The sequence below is a fragment of the Bicyclus anynana genome, chromosome Z (genome assembly GCF_947172395.1).
Source record: "Bicyclus anynana chromosome Z, ilBicAnyn1.1, whole genome shotgun sequence".
Lineage (NCBI taxonomy): Eukaryota > Metazoa > Arthropoda > Insecta > Lepidoptera > Nymphalidae > Bicyclus > Bicyclus anynana.
The window spans coordinates 9,170,670-9,193,320 of record NC_069110.1 but is presented as its reverse complement, the minus strand read 5'-3'; the positions used below and the strand labels follow the sequence as shown (position 1 = coordinate 9,193,320).

At 34.5% G+C, this 22,651-nt stretch overlaps 1 protein-coding gene across 2 annotated transcripts in view; it reads left to right on the top strand.

Annotated features, from left to right (window-relative positions):
* Positions 1–22,651, top strand: part of LOC112054725 (frequenin-1) — a 227,718-nt gene that overhangs the window by 91,281 nt on the left and 113,786 nt on the right. Inside the window, exons 2-3 of one of the 2 annotated variants that reach the window (XM_052890640.1) lie at positions 3,586–3,711; positions 6,079–6,261. In XM_052890640.1, coding sequence (XP_052746600.1) covers positions 6,198–6,261 — 64 coding nt within the window. In that variant the 5' untranslated portion in view covers positions 3,586–3,711; positions 6,079–6,197. The remainder of the gene's footprint in view (positions 1–3,585; positions 3,712–6,078; positions 6,262–22,651) is intronic. The other variant, XM_052890641.1, reaches the window with a different exon arrangement.

Below are 22,651 nucleotides of genomic sequence, written 5' to 3'. Positions count from 1 at the left end.
TAACCACAGAATTTTACGCGATTGGAGCCGCGGGCGTCCGCTAGTACTTGAATAAAGAAATCTTGTATTGTGTCGCAGCGGAAATAAATTTCAGTATATTCCCAACTTTTGTTTGAAACGGAAATTAAGCGTTCGGTACACGGTTGGCCTTACGTTATTACATTTCCAATAGAAGTAGGATTTTCGAATATCTGTTTTTTTACCACAACTTTGATGTATAAGTATGGCTTATGTAAAACATTAACGGTCATATTATTTATATTTTGGCTGGTGGGAGGCTTCGGCCGTGGCTAGTTACCACCCTACCAACAAAGACGTACCGCCCAAGCGATTTAGCGTTCCGGTACGATGTCGTGTAGAAACCGAAAGGAGTGTAGACTTTCATCCTCCTTCTAACAAGTTAGCCCTTTTCCATCTTAGACTGCATCATCACTTACCATCAGGTGAGATTGTAACGGAACGGTGTTGTTAATATATAAACGAGTAAATATATAGATTAACGGAATATATCTAAAATTTGGCTGGTAGGCTTCGGCTGTGGATAGTTACCACCCTACCGACAAAGACGTACCGCCAAGCGAATTAGCGTTCCGGTAAGATGTCGTGTACAAACCGAAAGGAGTGTGGATTTTCATCCTCCTCCTAACAAGTTAGCCCGCTTCCATCTTAGATTGCATCATCACTTACCATCAGGTGCGATTGTAGTCAAGGGCTAACTTGTAAAGAATAACAAAAAAAATATCAAAATAAATCCCTTTTTCCCTTGGTCATTCCATAACATGAAATCGACTCTATCTATTTCATTCATCTTTTTTATATTTTCTAATGCTTCGTATATTATGGAATACTTACGAAAAATTAAGAAAATTGCGCAGAAAATTGGAAAATTTCAGAAAGCTAACGACTATTTTATGGATGTTTATTACTCAATCACGGCTCAGCGGCGGAACGGATCAGAATGAAATTTGGCAGAGAGACAAATTATAGACTTGTATAGCACGAAGACCACTTTTATACGGATAATCCTACAGAAATTTGACCTGAGTGGGTATATCCGTGTGATGTAGCTAGTTTCTAGTTAAATGGTTTGAAATATATTTAATTGTATAAGGAAACCCTTTATAAACGTGTATTTGCTATAAAAGCTACATAATACCGCAGTACTGCTTACCTATGTGCTTCAGAATACTTGTAATTTCTCGCTATTCCAGAGAGAATAATTTGAATACTTCGTAATTATAACCGAGAAATACCTTCGCGTTATTCGAATTTCTTGGGTACTTCTAACGAAACCAAAACCGATATTATACAGGCATTAATTCGTTTCACTACATTGTAATACTTTAAAGTAGATTATAAATTCTATCATGATTATATATTATTTTTGTTTTAAATGTGTGTAGATGAATATATTTAGGTAAGTGACAACAGACCAGTAATTTGGGTACGGGTTGTAAATAGTTATTTGTTCAACAAATGAGCAAAGTTTGAATTTTGAATCCCGAACAAGCATGAGCCCTTAATTTTGGTGGGTACGTTTAGGGCAACCAAAAAAAAACTAACTTCAGAAATACTCAACCAGCACGTCAGATTAAGATTGAAGAAGTGAGTTGACAGCTTATAGGTGTGTATTTCCAAAATCTGGCGATTTTAGCGTACCGTAATGGAATGGGAGGGTTCCAAAATTACAAAATAAAACCCTTATATTTCTGGTAACGAGCCACGAGCGCGGTTATATTTTCACTTATTTAGAATTAACTTATGTCCTGAATAATCGCTCATGTTTTCTGATGATTTCAGTATGCCGAAGTAATAAAAAATTTCTTTAAAGTCTGTAGTTATTTCTATCATCTACCAAATCTAATCGATTTCAATGATTTAGTAACTGCAAACTTAGCATCCCGATCTTCCCTACTGTAAAAGATCTTTGAATAATATGAATTTCTGTCATCTAGCACATGGTATATGAATCGCCTTCATATACTTGTATGCAAGGTTCAGTATATTTTATATTGCTATCCAATTAATCAAGGCGCTCAACAATTCATTGCAACAGTCACAGTGGCTTCTCTAATTTATTCCGACAAAGATATATAATTTTATAGGCTTCACATCAAATCAATGTGTGATCCAATCAGTCGACGTTAGGTATTTCTAGTTCTTTAGCTCAGAAATGACCTAACACAAGAAGCGAGGGCGTCCCAAATTTGACCCATTCTGGTATTATTCCTGGATTTTAGTATTTTTTTATTATGCGTAGAATCGTTATTCCTAAAAGTAACATATTTTATTTTTTTAATAAACAAATAAAGGAGTATTCATCGAAAACAGCGGCATAGGTTACTTTTATACCGGAATTCCTCTATCATAGAAAATGATATAGACAGGGTTTGCGAAAAACTAAATTTCACGCGGACGAAATAGCATGCGTCCAATAATGTACCATAAAATACAAAACCTACAGCGAAGGAATTTTTGATTTAAAACAATGAAAAGGTTAATATAAAAATTTAACCGCTACTTGGTTAATTACAAAGTAGTGACGTTATAAAATAGCTCTACGGTCGGTCGGCTTCCGAAGGGTCGAGGATTGAATAGGAAACCTGACTTGAAATGTTGACGTACTTCTACCTCGAATTTTTTACAATAGGGAAAAGGGTCGTGTTAAATACTTGTTAATTAAAACAATGTATGATTTTTTTGAAAGAGCAACTTGAACTTAATAAATTTTGAATTTTTTAAACCTTAATAGCTTCACGCTAAATGGGTCAAATTCAAACCGAGTGGTAGTGCGTTCGATTCCCGCCTGCCTGGACTACTAAAGTACGTAATACTAACACAACTTTTCCGAATAATTGGAGGGAAACTGGAGTATTATCACCATGATACGCAAACTCCATGACAAGCTAAAGTAGGTACTTGGATAAGATTATAGACAAACATTTAGCCTTCCTAAACTGACTTATTATTAAGAGTTCCTCGAGTACGGGTGGTATTAGCATTCTATATTTATATTATTATAAAAAGGAGGTATTTATAAGAAGTTGTTGCAACAGTGATGTTATAAAAAAGGGTATTGGGTGAGTTAATTTATTTGTTAAGCAGCGGGAACACCGTCTCACTGCTAATCGCATTAGTGATTTCGTGCAATTATGTTTTGTGTAGTAATTATTGATAATGTTTTATGTTGTTATTATGGATCATAAATTGTTTAGTGTGGGCATGGAGAACATGTCGGGCAGGGGAGGGGAATTTTGTAGCATTCTGAAACCTACACCCAAGATCACAAGTCCTGAGACCTGCTTGAGGTGTTTCCTCTACCACAAAATAATGGTTCAATCACTGTTGCTGCTATCCGTTCTGTCATATTATGTCTGGTTGTTACGAGCTCGGTCTAATAACTCGAGATTACTAAATTCGTTCAGCGTAAATACATTGCTCAGCGAAATCTTAATCTTCACTGCAGTTTCAGCACAAACGTTGTCTCCTTCTATTTCATTTCTGTCATAGCGAAGTATTGGCCAATGCGAATTTATTTTCTCTACCCATTCCTAATAGTGATAGGAGAAATTTTCCTCGTTTCAGATACGAAAAGAAAATAAGAAACGAAATAAAATACTCGGAGAAATATTTTTAGTGTCCAACTATTAGTGTGATGGAGTACGCGTGTGCATACTTTCCCGGAGGGTAGTCTGAACATTGCACGAAAAGGTAATAAATAAAAATACCGTAGAGAACGGAGCTATTTTGCAAAGTAAGCAAAAGCTTTTTAGTCGTAACGGTAAATAAAAGCAGCTTTTGCTTTGTCTTATAAAACTGAAATAGAGAAAGACTTGTAACAGGTGTTTTACAAAATTGCCAAAAAATATTATTTACCTATTAAAAACAGAACAGAAAAAAATATATGGGATAACAGGAATATAACACACAAAAACCATTTCATTCAAAAATCAGTATCTAAGAATATAGTTTCTCATTTTTTGTTTCTCAATTTATAAGTTATTGACAATTTAAACATTTTTTATTAGGTAAAATTATGTTAAGTAAATTCTAGTCCAGTCAAGTTATTATTATGTTAAGTCAGTCATTATTGTTCAAATAGTAGTTACAATCGATAGTCTTATAGCGAAAAGACTTTTCTAGAAGCTTTCGTTTGTCTGCTGGATACAGAGGCAATAATCACTATAACCCTGACCATCAGTTGATTTTATTTTTATTTTAATAGTGTTTTATATTATTTTATAAACATTGTTATAAATAATAAGAAAGTAGAAATAAATAAATAAAAAAGTCATCTAGTCTTCCAGTTTCGAAGCTTAAGGACAATAAAGGAACAATAACGTAAGACTATTCGTTTTCTTGAATTTCACTCGTTTACGTTTTCTTTGTTCTGTGGACTCAACATTCCACACAATGGTGATTACGTAACCAAGGTTCCAGAAAAACTTATATTGTTATACTATTTTTTTTTAATACCTTTAAATTTAGTCTAACTTACATTGAATTTTGTATTGTTCACACAAATTAATCAATAAATTAAACAAGGGAACGCACATTTGATTTATTATTCTCTTATAAATGGCTTGTTTTCGTCGAAGATATGCTGAAATAAGTATTTCGTTTACATCCCGCAGCCTTCGCTCCACAATATTCTGAAGGAAAACAGCTATAACTTACATCGAACGGGGCTAAAAGCGGATAAGGCTTGTACATATACACCAGAATGTTTTCTCAAATTAAAACACATTATTTTAACGCTATTTTATATATTAACCATTATATAGATAAAATGTAAACTGTTAATAATACGGTTTTCTTATTAGCATATAATAAAGTCAGCACTATCTTTGTCGTATGCTAGTTGACATATATACAAAATTGAGACTCTATGTACCTATATGTATGCAATGTCATCCGGTGCGTACTGGTGGATATTATACAGAATATATATGACATTTCTCAATTAAGTTGATGTTTATTTTGTATCTCATATATGAGAGCAACCTCCCAACACCGGCGCTGAGAGTTGAGAGTTATTACCCCGTCTATGTTTACTCCCACGGTCATTATTAATAACTGCTAGTCGTCGTTAAGGAATTTAACATTATAACCCTGAGCTCGTCAACCACCATATTCTTTTCTCTTTTAACAAGAGAGTCATTGTAACAAATCAATCGAAAATACCTAATAGCTTATAATACACTTAACCGTGAGTATGAGTAAACTTTTATAAGCAGTAAAATGGTGAGGGAGTTTGCGGAACAGTGTAGATTCATCTAATGGCAGGCGTCCAATGATCAAACGGATTATTGATTTTACGATAGAAAAAATCCGTTCGATGCGATCCATTCGATGCAGATCAGTGGACTTACGTATGACTTTCCATACAAAGAATACTAAAATCCATTTGATGCGATGCGTCCAATACGTACGATGCGGATCAGTAGCGCTTGCCATTACACATTAGTTAACTATGTCAAGGTCATAGAAAGATCACCCGCGGTCCCAGATTTTGCCGCCATCCCTAACTCTCTATAGAGGTTAATGTGTAGTTATAGGATTACGCCCAAGTACATTTTATCTTTCGAGGTATAAGGAAGATTTTCTTTACATTAAATCTATTTAAAATATGATTGCTATTTATTGTGGTTATTTATAAGTTCTATTAACTATTTGTTAAATTAACCGTTCAATAATTTTATTACTTTATAAATATTATAGGTAGGTTGGTTGTAACAAATTTGATAAAAATTACTAAACGGGCATTAAAAATTTTTTTTATGCCCGTTCTCATATTATAAATGGGAATATTCGTATGTTTGGGTGTTTGGATGTTTGTTCAAAATTATTTGGAAATAGGTATTTCTTCTCTATTTCAATTAGAAACATGTTCGGATCTGAATTCACTCCATAATTACTAATTTGAACTATATAATATATTAAATATTTATTATTCTATTAGAAAACATGGATATAACAGGAGAACATTCACCTTTTTCATTAAATAAGTCGTTTAAAAATAATAACTCAACGCTGATGTAGAAACGAGCTTATTCTAATAATGATATCTGTTTTCAGGTTGACTCAAGCGGTATTCGTTTGAATAATATGTAAGACGTCACTCACCGGTGACGACATACGGACAGCAGTTGCACTCGGTGTAATCTCCCGCTGGTCTAGAGAATCGAAGAGCGAAGATGGGCAAGAAAAACTCAAAACTAAAGCAAGACACAATCGACCGACTGACAAATGCGACATACTGTAAGTACCTTTATTTATTACCCAGACCAACTTTATTTATTAACCAGAAACATGTGTAGACTGCATTTACTTTTCATAAAAACGGCTCATAAAACGTGTTCCCAATGATAAGCGGGAAGCAACTATTTGACAAAGGAGATGGTCCAAAATTGTATGGAGTCCATCAGTTATTGTACCCTGGCGGAAATAAAAGAAAATATTTTATTTAATTATTTTTGATTATACAAATCTACAAATTTACTTTAATTCTTTCGAAATCATATTCATTCTCTCCCAAGTTGCAACACTAATATGGGTAATAATGGCGGATTGATGACGTTTTCAATGCAGTAGTCGATTTGACGTTTGCTGTGATTTGTCATGTCATAGTTGCTTTATGGGCGCCATCTTGATATAATTCAAAAACTTGGGTTTTAATTTTATTTATTTCTTTTTATTTAGTTAGATTGAATCACATATAATAAAATCCTTCTATTTTTTTAAATACGGGGTACAAGAGTGGACCTGAAATGGACCATCTCCTTTCATATAATCACATCTGTCAGTTCCATGAGCCGTGCGAAAGACAGTGATCATCGAATCTATGTAACGTAGGCACAATATAAATTATATCATTGCCTAAAACGAATTTACTAATTCGAAAAACGAATATACTATATTGTGTTATTGTTCCACAGTACTGGTTATTAAAAAAATCGAGTGTATTTTACAAGCCAAACGAAATGAACTTTATAATAGTTTTGGGAAACAAATAATGTGCCATATTTTTATTTATTTTATCTAATCTAATTCAACTACAATAAAAAAAATTAACAGAACAATACACGTAACTAAATTATGCTTCGTTCACACTTTAATTCTAAATTTGAAATAGTACATATTATGCGTAGTCACAATTTCAGTTATGTGTTATTTTTACGTTTGCCATAGAGCGTATTACAGAGTTCGGTTTATGCGTTTATAGTTAAATTTTCAAAAACCGCGAATCCAGAGCTCTGTACAGTATAGTAAAAAGATTATTGTATGAAATTGATTTTGAAAAGCTGTACTATATTTTTTTATATTTTAACATTATGCCCGTAAATAACATATTTTTTAAAACTTAAGTTTCATGATTTAAGAGTAGTAAAATGAATACAAATAGGAAATTAAACTAACTTATCCTAATAACTATACAATTCATGCCCGCGTGGAATGGTGACAAGAATACTGGCTGCATTTCCGCGCTGGACAGCCAGACTGATCCTTTGCATAAATAATGAGCCAGCCTTTCTGTCACCAGTCTGTTGAGGTAACTAGCCGCGGTGAAAGGATTCGGTGAATTAGCTAGAATTAAATTATGATAAGACAGCTCTTCCGACGTGACTTCTTACCTACGTATTAACAAACAACGCTCGCCAATATTTCCTGCGCAAAGGGTGAAATCAATTATATATATATAATTGATTTTTTTTAAGATTCAAGAGCTCAACGATTACGGCCAGACTAAAAATCCCAACTTTTAGACTATGGATTACTTCTGTATACCTTCTAGCCGATGCCCCGCGGTTTCACCCGCGTAGTTTCTGTTTCCGTAAAAATATTGGGATATAATATAGCCTATGACATTCAAACATAACCTGGCTTTCTAGTGGTAAAAGAATTTTCAAAATCGGTTCAGTAGATCTAGAGATTAACTCCTACAACAGCACAAACTTTACTAACTGTTTGTTATTGTTTCTTTCTTGTTTATTGTGTTTGTATAGTTAATATTATTTTATTTTCATATCAGTTTCATGAGTTACTTGAAAATGTTTTCTTTCAATCTTACACATACATACACACATTATCAACCCATAACGGCTCACTGCTGAGCTCGAGTCTCCTCTCAGAATGAGAGGGGTTAGGCCAATATTCCACCACATTGGCCCAATGCAGATTGGCAGACTTCACACACACGCAGAGAATTAAGAAATTCTCTGGTATGCAGGTTTCCTCACGATGTTTTCCTTCACCGTTTGAGACACGTGATATTTAATATCTTAAAGTGCACACAACTGAAAAGTTGGAGGTGCATGCCCCGGACCGGATTCGAACCCACACCCTCCGGAATCGGAGGCAGAGGTCATATCCACTGGGCAATCACGGCTCTTCAAATCTTACGCAAAGTTTGAATACACGTAAACAATTCACAAAGGACATTGGCAATTATTGCGAAGTTTTTCCCCTTTTTTGAAAACACGATATTTTTACACGGCTTCCTCTCGAAAATTTTTGCAATTGTGTTGTAACTTTGTTGAGTGTTGTTTTTTTTGAATATTCTGAAAAGAATTTGGTAGGTTTCAGGTGTTATGTTGGGATCTTGTGAAATATTAAAAGGTGGAATTTTTCTTTTTATGATAGACTAGCGGACGCCCGCGACGTCGTCCGCGTAAAAATCGATGTCAACTTTCAACCCTTATTTAAAAATATTATATTCAATAGCGGACCCGGTTAAGGTTCGCTTTCACTTATGTGCACTTCTTACATAAACCCTAGCCTACCTTACTACCAACCTAAGCCTACCCAATCCTACCCTACTCTACCCTGCCCCTAATCCTACCCTAGCCCTGCTTTACCTCTACCCTACTCCTAATCTACCCTACCTCTATACTACCCTACCCGTACCCTACCCCTACCCTACGCTTACCCTACCCTCCCCCTACCCTACCCCTACCCTACCCTATCCTTCACCTTCCCTACCTTACTCCTATCCTATCCCAGCCCTACCCCTGCTCTTAGCAAAATTGGTCCAGCCCTTTGAGCGTGGAAATGACCAAGGGATTTAGGGACTTTTATGCTAGTATTATAAAGAGGCAAAGTCTTGAAAAAATGTCGCATTTTTATCAAAATTTTAAATTGATACTCAAAATACTCGTATATTTAACACACGTACTCCAGCTGGACTGACGACGAAAAAGTAACTAACAGACAGACAGTAGTACATTAAATGTATAACTATCATAGATTTGCATGTTGTTTTTCATTGAATTGAAGCAACTTTCCTATAACAATAATATTCCTAACAATTGAACGTAAATAAAGTTATAAGAGTAATAAATATATATGAATCCTTCACGTAATTCTACAAGTTACGTGTGCGGTGTGCATGACTTGAAGCTTTACAGGTGAATAAGCTGAACAATTTATGTGGCGTCATTCTTTGTAGAGCAATGTCGTGAGTTAATGGGAATGTCACAGTTATAATACTTTGACGGCAATATATTGTCTGTTCAACCAGAACATATCTAAAATTATATGACTATTGTTGCTAACTTCTAATAACACTCTACGAGTATAATTGTTCGTTATCAACCTATATTCGGCTCACTGCTGAGCTCGAGTCTCCTCTCAGAATGAGAGAGGTTAGGCCAATAGTCCACCACGCTGGCTGGCCCAATGCGGATTGGCAAACTTCATACACGTAGAGAATTAAGAAAATTCTCTGGTATGCAGATTTCCTCACGATGGTTTCCTTTACCGTTTGAGACATGTAATATTTAATTTCTTAAAATACACATAACTGAAAAGCTGGAGGTGCATGCCCCGGACCGGATTCGAACCCAATCCGGTTTGCTGCCTAGAGAGACAGCAAACAATTAAATATGGGCAATATCTATGTCACTATCAATGGACTTAAGGAGAGACCTTTGAGAGATATGTCATTAAAATCGTATAGATTTTAATGTGTATTAATCACAGAACATAAAACGCAAAAGCTAAACTGTTTCATGATTCCGTGATCATAACGTACTTATACATAAGCCGCGTTAAACTTCAAGGATATCTAACGAAGGATTGCCTGGACGTTAATGTTCTGGCGACTAGCGTCATGATTCCTCATGCTTGGCAACATCATAAAACTACGTTTTAAGCTTAGGTATTAGACTAGTTGACCCTTTTTTTCAAGGCTCTCTAATTGTTCATTATCCTTTTACTAGATTAAAAAATATTTTCATATTTTTTTGAAACGTGAGTACATAAAAAAATTTGACAATGCCAGATAAAACGATGTCGGCCATGATGATCCATATTTTATCGTTTCATGGCGTCACGTAAACACTAACAGCCAGTTTCTTCATGTAAAGTTAAAGTAACAATAAAAGTAGTAAGTAGTAAAGAAGACTTTATTTTTCAGTGAATAAGACCGTCACTTTTGATTTATGACGTTACTTTGACTGTTACTTGCGATGAAGAAACTGGCCGTAAGTACACATTTAGTACATGAACTAACATTTTGACGTCACAAAATAGATGATAGCGTTTTTGACGTTTGGAAAAATTCTATGAATTCAATTATTAGAGCAGTTTTGGATACCCGTTCTAATATAAAACTTGCTGCAGTTCTAAAGAGGCCGTCTGTAAGTAAGTTATAGAGATATTTTGCTGGTTATGCTCTCGCGCCTACTTCCGCCTATTTCTGAATAAAAAAAAATTATATAGTAAATAGATCTTTTTAATGATTCATGTTATGAATGATTAAAATAGAAAATTATTTTTATTCTACGTCTGGGTCAAGATTTGACAAATAGCGCGTGCGAGCTGACTAAGCCTCTCTTGACTCCTTTATGGCGAGTGGATGAAGTGGAATATTTTATATGTGAAAATCGATTTGTCAGTCACCGCTGTTGGCGTGCTCACTATTGAACTCCGTGAAACAATCCAATGATTTTCAATATGATTGCACTTTATAATACTTGTTATTATCATTGCGTCTGCACCATGTGCAATCATTTGAATTGAAAGAGCAGAAAACGAGTATCTGTACATCCACTTTTATAATTCAATTATATCTATTTGTTATTTCATGATAAACCGATTTTATTGAATAATGAAATGATTCTGCGGGCGTAGATTTGAATCCGGACCGAAACATGCAGCTCCAACTTTTCAGTTATGTGTATTTAAAAAGAAACATGTGTCTCAAGCGGTAAATGAAAAACATCGTGAGGAAACCGGCATACATGAAAATTTTCTTAATTCTCTACGTGTGTGAAGTCTGCTAATTCGCATTGGACCAGCGTGGTAGACGATTAGCCTAACCCCTCTCATTCTGATATGAGATTCGTGCTCAACAGTGAGTCTATAATGCTGCTGATTTCGAGTCTTAGGAGCGAGTCTTGGATCGGATCGCTCGATGATACATATATTGAGCTTTTCTTTAAGCCCAGAGTTAAAGGCTGGTGGTTTTAAGCTTGCTTTGGAGAGCACGTGCCGTCGTTACCGGTCATTTACATCATTATACATTTTTATCACTAATTTTACCTCATGTTCATATTGCTTGAAAGAAATAAATTTATAATTTTTAATTTAATAGGTATAAATCAAAGCGACCACAAGCTTCGCAACTAAATAAAACTTCATTTTCTGTATTGCGGTTTCACCGTCATAATACTGTAAAACATTATCACTGGATTGGTTCGTGGAGACACGTGCTAGGGATTTGCGGGATATCAGCAGTTGGCCGTTCTCCAAACAAAGCTTTTGGTGTTTGATGTGCTTATTTATGACTATTTTTAACTTAATGTAGTAGCTCACTTTCTTTTTTCTAAGAAATTTTCAGTTAATATCTCAAAGTTGAGGGAAGTTGGTGGTGCACACCCTCGTGTCTCCGAGAGCACGTTAAATATTATGATCATTAAAGGGTTTTATTTAAGGAGGAGCAGTGATAGATAGTGGATATGACCTCTGCCTCCGATTCCAGAGGGTGTGTCCGGGGCATGCACCTCCAACTTTTCAGTTGTGTGCATTTTAAGAAACGAAATATTACGTGTCTCAAACGGTGCAGGAAACACATCGTGAGGAAACCTGCATACCAGAAAATGTTCTTAATTCTCTGCGTGTGTGAAGTCTGCCAATCCGCATTGGGCCAGCGTGGTGGAGCTATTGGCCTAACTCCTCTTATTCTGAGAGGAGACCAAAATTACAAAAATCGTTGTTATTTGTGCGCTTATGTTTATAGTTCATTAACAAATATTCGTTTAATGTAACGAAAATAAAACTGCAAGAATTTTCGTCTAAAAACGATAAAAGATTTTTAGTAGATTTTGTTATTTTATAAACTTATTTATTTTACAAACATCTAGACCATCTTTGCTTTTTACGTATGAATTAGCATACATTGACTTTATTTATCCGAATCCTCATAAAAATCAATATATTCAAACATAGTCATCATCCCCATTACTCCTAATTGTGACAGGCATTCTCTTGGTAATGTAGACCATAATAGATAGCTTCGTTAAATCATAGGATTTCCGTCTGTATCAACCGACTAAATTAACTTAATATTATGTAAACAGTATCAGAACAATGCAATTGAGCCCAAATATAATTACGATTAACTGAATTATGTAAATTATGGTAGATAGGTACAATAAATAGTATTCATACTAGTAATAGAATAAATAATTATGCCATATTAATATTTTAATTATACTAATCAGAGTATTGTGCTTTATTTCGTAACTGCTGAAATAGTTTAATTTTAGCAGTTACCGAAAAATATGAACCAAGTGTATCATCAATAGATACATATAAATAAAATTGAAGTGTCTGTATGTTATTTCAAAATAACTGTGTTTTTTTTTCGAGTGCTTAGACCTCTTTGAGCCGTGATAGCCCAGTGGATATGACCTCTGCCTCCGATTCCGGAGGGTGTGGGTTCGAATCCGGTCCGGGGCATGCACCTCCCACTTTTCAGTTGTGTGCATTTTAAGAAATTAAATATCACGTGTCTTAATCGGTGAAGGAAAACATCGTGAGGAAACCTGCATACCAGAGAATTATCATAATTTACTGCGTGTGTGAAGTCTGCCAATCCGCATTGGGCTAGCGTGGTGGACTATTGGCCTTACCCCTCTCAGTCTGAGAGGAGACTCGAGCTCTGCAGTGAGCCGAATATGGGTTGATGACGACGAGACCTCTTTACATGAAAGATTTTGTTAATTTTTGTCTGTGTGTCCTTGTTAACCTCTGGAACGGCTGAACCGATTTTGGGACTTTCACTGGATTATATATTTTGTATTTATTAGTTTAGAAGGTTATGGAGTAACATATAGGCTAGTTATATCCCAGAAAAATCCATGGTTCGTACAGGATTTGTGAATAACAGAATAGGCTAGTTGACACTTTCTTTAGATGATTATAAATTGTTCATTATTTTTCCACTAGATTGAAAACAATTATCATATTTTTTGAATCACATGAAAATTTCAATTTTTAAACATTTTTTAATAGTACGAGCTGAACTTGAACGTACGTACGAGGTGTTTTACACCTGTCGGCCCTGATGGTCTATATTTCAACTGTTTCAAAATCCTTTACAAACGGAGCGTTTGACAAAAATATTAGTATACAATAAGTTTGACGGTTAGTACATCACGTAACATTGTGACGTCACAAAATGGACGACAGCGTTTTAGACGTTTGGAATTTTTTGGAATTTCAAAAATACACGATTTTTATTGTAAGAAATCCTCAACTTTTATTAATTAATATCGATATATTTCGGACCATTCCATGTACTTACACAAAATTAGTTTTGTTTATATCACACACAGAACAAGTACGAGTGCCTATTTGCCAGTCTACAATAACATACATTGTAATTTATTTACTGCCTTATAAATGAAGATACTAATTATCGGACGACTAAGTATCGGACTATTTTACGGTAGATTCGTACGATCGGTACAAATCGGATCATTGTATGACTTTATATACAAAGAATACTACAATCCGTTTGATGCGATTAGTCCGACACGTACGACGCGGATGTGTGGACGCCACTAAATTACGACGACAATAAATTACTATGTATGATACATCATTAAAGTAGCTCTGTAGTTTGTACTAGTCGTCCTAAACGAGCACATTATAAATTGACTCCCAGTTTTTAAAGTAGGTACTAAATTCGTTGTGTTACAGAATGAATGTAATAAAAGTGAATTAACAGATTTAATTTATAAAAGTAGACGTATCTGAATTACATAATTGCGTAGTCTTTGGAAGTAAGTGGCTAACTTAGTTTTATCGCCAAATTGAGGGAAGAACTTCGTCGGTTGGCGCCGCTCTGGCTACAGTATAAGGCGACGCCTACACGTATGGCTCTAAGGCGGCATTTTTACCAAAAGGCTTGCGAGTCGAACCTGGTAGTGAGTGCTATATATTGTGGCCACAGTCAATAAAAACATAGGTATAAATAATTAACATAATTAATGATTATTTAAAATAGTGATTGTATACAATCATTTAGTATATATGATCTTCTTCTTCTTCTTATAGTGCCATCTCCTATCGGAGGTCAGCAATCATTAAGGCTAATTTAACTTTGTTCACTGCTGCCCGAAAGAGTGATCTGGTACTCATATTAAACCATTGGCGCAAGTTCTTGAGCCAAGAACTACGGTACTACGACCAGGCCTTCGTTTCCCCTTTATCTTTCCCTGGATAATAAGCTGGAGCAGGTGATATTTGGAGTTCCGCATTATATGACCCAGGTATTCGAGCTTCCTCCTTTGGATTTGTTGCAGAACTTCTGTTGGCTTTCCCATTTTTTGCAGCACAGTATTATTATACACGATCCCTCCATGATATTCGCAGTATCCGCCTGTAAACCCACATCTCAAATGCCTCAAGCTTACTACACATCGCTTGCGTTAGTGTCCAGGCTTCAACCCCATAAAGTAACACAGAGAAAACGTAACATCGCGCATCGCGCTACTCTCATCCTCAGAGATATTTTTAAATTGCGGTCACATAGAACTTTTTTTAATTTGCATTTCTTGCTTGTTCAATGCGGCATCGTATTTCCAGACTATGATCATGTAAGATCTTAAGTATTGTAAATATTTATGCCATCATAGTATAATACACAACCGTGTACACTCCGTGTGGTTTCACTGATACCCAAAACATGCAAGGTTGGTCTGCCCGAAAACCAATCGTAATTTATATATTTACCTCACTCGCATTTTATCATCTGTTCTGACGTAATCGTTAGTTTCGTGAAAAAGTAAAATTCAGTTTTTACAAATACCGCGGGAATCCATTAATTATTTTGGGATAAATAAATAATCTGATCAATACTTCTCAATTTCCCAGTAAAAGTGTCATTAAAATCGGTTCAGCCGTTCAAAGATTTACCCGGGCAAACTGACAGACAGAGAAAATTTTTAAAAGCTTGCTTGTGTTTTGGTAACGTATAGATACGAGTAAGTCTTTACACTTGCGAAAACACGGTTTTTTTAATCACATACAGGCATATTTTCAATATTATTATACATAATATGCTGTATCTAATACGAGCTTAGCTGGGTCATGAAAATATAACAGTACAATGTTTAATTCGATTTTACACACTACTTCATCATCATCATAATTATCAACCCTTATTCGGTTCACTGCTGAGCACGAGTCTCCTCTCAGAATCAGAGGGGTTAGGCCAATAGTCCTGCAAGCAGGCCTAATGTAGATTGGTAGACTTTAGACACACACGTAGATAATTAAAAAAATTCTCAGGTACGCTGGTTTTATCTTGTGAAACTTGGGCAATTTAATATCCGACTTGTTGGCTTCATTACTCCTAATTTATACATGTAATAGTTCGTATGTTTCTTTACATTTTGTTTGCTATAATTTATAATTTTGGATCAACAAATAAGATAGGTACTTTTTCTATTATAATGCTTTATTTAATTCTATTATACTATTATTAAGGTAAAAAGTTTTGTCTTGGTCCAAATACCACAGACCACAGTTTTATACGAAAAACTAAGAATGATAAAAATTTCTCTGAAACGTAAGGTAACGAGTGTTGTTTTCACCTTTTATTTGTTAGTCTTTATTAGACTCTTTTCTAATTTATCGATTATCTACTACTATACAATATATGGAACGTTGATAATATTTATTATATAAGCATGACAAAAAGATGACAATACCTTGCTGAAGAATTACAGACCCATTTTGTTCTTGAGTCATGTCTATACAAGTAGTTCTCGAGAGTCATCACAAATTGTCTCGTTCGTAGGTTTGATGACTTCCAGCATCCGGAACAAGCTAGTTTCCGAGCAGGCTATAATACCATCCATACGCTGAGGCGGTTATACAAAATACCGAAGAGTATAACTAGCCACTTTGCTTAGCGTTTATGGACTATGAAAAAGCCTTCGATCCACTCCGAGATTTTTCTCTGTCACGCCATGAACCCGGCAAACGCACGGTGAGTCCATGGTACGCTAAGATATTTGTCTCATGTGTCAAATCTATTCAGTATGCTATAGAATGCTTCACGCAATGTAATTTCGCTCATAGCAAAATGGCATCCAAACTTATGCGCCACAACATTATTAGGTCATCTATTGGATTACCGACGCGTTCCATGTTCCGAATATATTCTCAGTGTAATCCATACAGTTCCCCTCTCTTTCTATTGTTGGAAATGATAAACCTACATGTGAAACGAAAATTTAGGTCAGTGCAATTGCTTCACCAAACATCTACCCATTAGTGGAGAGAATAAATAAAACGAACAGCCCAACAATCTCGTACAATTTTGGCAGTGTTTGCACCGAACGATGTCTAACAATTGCCAACTTTTGGGAAACTCCTTGTATTATTCTATAGTTATTTTTTATTAACTTTGTATTGTTAACCTGTCATTTATTTATTTTATTTATTTATTTATTTAATAAGGACAACCAACAGCTGATACAATGTCACATGTCAATAATTTACATTAATATACTAATATACTATTATTGCACAGCTAATTACAGATTATCACAGCATTCACTAATTAAAATAACTTATGAATTTAATTTTAAATTATAATAATATCATCATTCCTGAATACTTTCTATGGTAAACAAATACAAACTGCATTCAAATATACTTACCATTGTACCGACTTTTAAAATGAAGGCTTAGGTTTTTATATAAATTATGTAAATAAACTTTAGCTCACTAAATGCTTATGAAAGTTTGTTCAAAACTTCTAAAATACACTTTTAAAACTATAGTTTGCCTGTCTGTCTGTTCCGGCTAATCATTGAATCGGCTGGACCTATTTTGGAGGTAGTTTTACTGGTAGATAGCTATTGGCATAAGAAGCAACGACTATACAGGACAGGGGATTGACTCAGCACGCTTAAGGTGATAATGATAATCATATTGTGTTAATAAAGTTGAATATGTTTTTCATATTGTGTTAATAACGATGTTGAATATGTTTTTAATAATTAAAATTAAATGCCTGCGAATGCGTTGACGTGAAATAGGGTAGTTGACTCTTATCAAAATTAATATAAACAATATTAATTATTTCGTGTAGTACATTGACCGAGAATTTGTATTATATCGATATTAATTATTAAAAGTTAAGGATTTCTTAAAAAACTTAATTTCAAAATCATTTATTTTTAAAATTTCGTTCGTCCATTCAAACGTCCATGTTGTGACGTCACAAAGTTACTTGATATACTAAACGTCAAACTAATTGTTTACTAATATTTTTGTCAAACGCTCCGTTTGTAAAGGATTTGTTTATTGGACGTTAGGAAACAGTTGAAATATAGACCATCAAGGCCGACGAGGTTGTGGTTCATATCGTCAAAAAAAATTTTAAAAATTAAAATTTTCATGTAGTCACATGATAAATATGATTTTACTTTTTCAATCTAGTAGAACGATAATGAACCATTTAAGACCATTTAAAAAAATATCTCAACTACCCTATTCTGTTTATTACAAATCTCAGAGAATCGTGTTTTTTTTTCGGGATAAAAAGTATTCTGTGTTAATCCAAAGTAAAATCTATTTCCATTCCAAATTTCAGCCAAATCAGTTTGCAAGCTGCAATATAAAAGAGTAACAAACATACTTACATACACAAATTTTCGCCTTCATAATATTAGTGTGTCGATTTTACAGAATAAGTATTGAAATTAAGACTATTAACCACAGTGCAATATAAACCTTGGTTGATTCAACCGTGCAATGGTATTTATATCAATTTTTACAATACCTATGTGACTAAATTAGAAACTGGCCGAACATACAGTCAAACCTTTGTAAAGGTCAGTCGAAAATAAATCACCACGCTGTTGGTGGTTTCGCCAGCTAAAGCCAACATTTATTTATTATAGAAAGTCACGATAGCACAATTTGTGCTAAAAAAGCTCTAACGATTTCAAGAAGACTCAAATAGTGACAAAATAGGTCACCAACAACAAAACAGGTCAAAGTCGCGTGCTTTTAATTGGAAAGCTTTTTAGGTCACAATGAAATTAGGAGAAATAGCCGCCGATTCGTTTGTTTAGGTAAATCAAATTGAGAAAATGTTGCACCTTTATTGTTATATAAATCGTCTTTATCATATATTCAATAGTAACAGATGCCCCCACTTCGTTCGCGTAGAATTCAGGTTTTCACAAATCCCGCGGGAACTATTGATTTTTCGGGATGAAAAGTAGCTCATGTGTTAATCCAGAGTAAAATCTATTTCCATTCTAAATTTCACTTTCGCTACTTATTAATAACTTGTATGTACTGGTATGTAATTAGCTCTTCTTAGCATTTTCGGCTCACTGTTTAGCACGAGCCTTATCACAGACGGAGAGAGGTTAGGCCAATAGTCCACAATGCTGGCCCAATGCGGATTGGCAGACTTCACTCACGTAGAGAGTTCAGAAAATTCTCTGGTATGAAGTTTTGCTTTTGAAACAAGTGATATTTAATATCTAAAAATGCACATAACTGAAAAGTTGGAGGTGCATGCCCCGAACCAGATTCGAACCTACGCCCTCCGAATCAAAGGCAGAGGTTATATCCACTGGGCTATCACGGCTGAAATGTACTCGTATCTACTACGTGTCTAATATCATTACATAGAGAACTTACTACCTTATGAAGTTTATAGTTTCTCCCCAGTTTCAGAGACATACTATCAGATGATATCAACGTTATAAATCAACATTAAAAGTTAAATCATAACTTATCCGTTCAAAATTATCACCTGAAGTTACTAATGACTGACTTCATACAGTATACAAGTACATCCATTTTCATTTATGGTCAAGAAATAAATCATGCTTAGTGCACTTTCTTGAAGTTGATACTTGTGATGTTTGGCGTATCTTTACTTAGCTACTGAAACAAAATTACTGATAGTAATATTTTTTTTAATGAAGTAGAATACAATGATAAGATTATATCAATACCTCATGACTCAACTGCACTGAAGGTAAGGATTTTTGAATTTTGTACAAAAATCAATATAAATTAAAAACCGTAAAACACGTTATTTTAGTCTTGGTGTCAGCTATCATCCTGTAGAATATGTCGTGCTATTTACGGGACACCCTGTATAAATGAGTACAGAATTGATCTCTCTACAGATTTATTATAAGTATAGATAATAGAAGCAATACAAGGCCTTTTTAAGGAGATTTCAATTGTTATTTCGCGCATTGAAAGGACGATGAAAAAGTAGATTTATGTGACGGATATAACGAAATAATATATGTGTCAAATCTATTTAAATAAAAATGAATCCATATAGCCCTTGGTCACGCCATCACGCGTTTTCGTTGCGTTGCGCGGACCGATTTCGCCATTTTTTTATGTGTTTGTTATTGTCAGGAAGGTTCTTATGAAAGAAAAAATTTAAAAAATTAAACCGGTAGGGTAGAATAAGGTAGGTAAGGTAGGGTAGGGTAAGGTAGGGTAGGGGCAAAGTAGGTAAGGTAGGGCAGGGTAGAGTGGGGTAGGGGTAGTTGAAATTTTACATCGAGAATCACGTGGACGAAATCGCGGGCGTCCGCTAGTAAAAATATAAAGATATAATTTAAATAGTCACTAGTATACATTTCTATCATTGTATCTATGAAGAATAAACAAAAAGCAAAACTAGCGGAAAATATGTTTCAAACGATTTATGGGAACTATGTGATGTTCTTACACAGTGACATAACAAGCTTTGACCAATTCACGCTGAAACTTGGCGACGGCGTTCCGGAGATAAGTTTAATTTACGAGACATTACACTATTAAACTTGAAATGACTTCGGAGCGGAACCAATATAAGTTAAGCATCGATTTTAAGACAAGAGTTTATAAATTAAAGATTTATATACTGTTGTCTTGATTCGCTATACCTACCATTATTTGTATATTGAAACTTTATTGTGCCTTCGATATAACGTTAGCCATCCTTCCCTATTATTACGGCATCCACGATGTCTAACATTAAAGCATACCACAAATTCATAAAAGCAACTCGTTACATACAAGTGATATATCCAATAGGGAAATACTAGTGGTTAGTTTCAAACTTCAACCAAAATTAAATTTGAAATTCAGTGGGAAAATTATATTATCTCTGTCAGAGACACCTAATAAAATGATAATGATTTAGATGGAGTGCTGACCATGCTTTCACTATATCACTAATAATTGCAAATCGAATTATGGCAGTATCGTCTCGTAACGATGTTTTAATAACTTACTAGCGAACCGGGTCAAGCTTCACTTTGACTCATTTCATAGCCTTGTGTTTACTACTCCTACCCTATCCCTACCCTACCCTTACTCAACTCACGATGTTTTCCTTAACCGTTTGAGACTAATAACGTATAAAACTAAAACAAAAGTATGAGTTTCGAATTAGTCTCTATCTCTATTTATATAACCTTCTGTCCATTTTCGTCGGTTGAAAATAGGAACGCAACTCAATAATTTATAAGTTTAGTAACCCTAGTTTTCCTATCATCAAGTGTTTTTTTTAAACTGCTACAAAATCTTTTAGAACAATAGTGTATTACTGAATAAAGAAATAATAGTTTGATATGTAATTTATACTAGGAATATCTACATAAAGCTATGATATTGTAAGCCACCTAATATCCTGATGTTAGGAGATCTACGACCATCTCAATATCCGGCTTAGTATACAAAACAGAGCCACTTTGGTTTCCGTTTGAAATGTATATTGAGTCTGTTAGTAATTTCAAGGCATCTTTGATCTACGTCGTATTTAAGCTAACAATGTTTATTTGTAATTTATTGCCTATTGTCTACTAGCAAATTAACCGCAGTTTTATGCGCGCGATTCCCGTTATCGTGGGAATACAAGGAAAAAATATTTCAATCGCTGATGAAGTTTTTATTTTTATTTATTTATTTACTACCGGATCCAGACAAGTTTTAGCCCTACACCCTACCCTATCCCTACCCTACTTCCACCCTACACCTACTCTACCCCTACCCTACCCTTATCCTACCCCTACTCTACCCTTATCCTACCCTTACTGTACCCTACTCCTACCCTAACGTAAAAGTAGGAGTTATTAGATCGGCGTGTCTGTCTGTACCATCCCTTATATTAATAAAATGAATTATAAAATTCCCAAAAGCCATTTTACTGAAATGGGGTTTAGATTTTTTTGATATTTGGAAAATAGATACAAACATAAATATATGGTAAACCATCAGTCGTATATATTCAAACTTATTGCGGTACCTAATATTTGGAAATATTCTCGCGTAGAGGAATAAATAAAAACCATAAAACTAACCCTTCTCAGGGACCTCCAACAAAATCTAAATATATACATAATGGATCAACTTTTTTATGACCTCGGCGCTACCATAAACTATTTGTTATATAAAACTGTTTCACCAATTTTATTTAATACTCGGGGAAGCCTATGACTTCGTCGACGTCAAATTCCATATTTCACAAATCATGGATTTTTTTCGGGTTTTAAGTAGCCTATTATATTATGGCATAGCCTATTATACTGCTTTTTACTAGCAAATTGCGATACTATGGATGATCTATGTGTGGATTTTATAAGACCCAATTTTGTATGTAAAGTAATTTTGTATGTAAAGAACAAAAAAGTTCTCAGAACAAATACTTAAGCTCATGGAAGAGAGGCAAGAAATGAGATCAATATCTTTAGAGCTGTGTTTGGAGTATCTCTGCGAGATCGGATCAAAAATGATGTTTTTTTACCAGTTACATTAAAATCGCACCAGCCATTTCATAGATTACAGAAAGACAGACAGACAAAAATTTTAAAAGCTTTTTTGTGGTTTGGTATCGTATAATAACTATAAGCACTTGAGAACACACAGATTTGTCAAATTTATTTATATATTGACTATTTTTAGATTAATACCTAATAATTAATTATGTACACAATGTTATGCTACTGAATTAATTTGATATTAATATAATGAGATTCAATAATTATGTAATCACATTGTTGGGCATAAACTTATTTTGTTTGTACTCCTAACGACGAATATGTATTACATAACTAGCGGACCCCCGCGACTCCGCGCGATGGATTTACAAGACGGT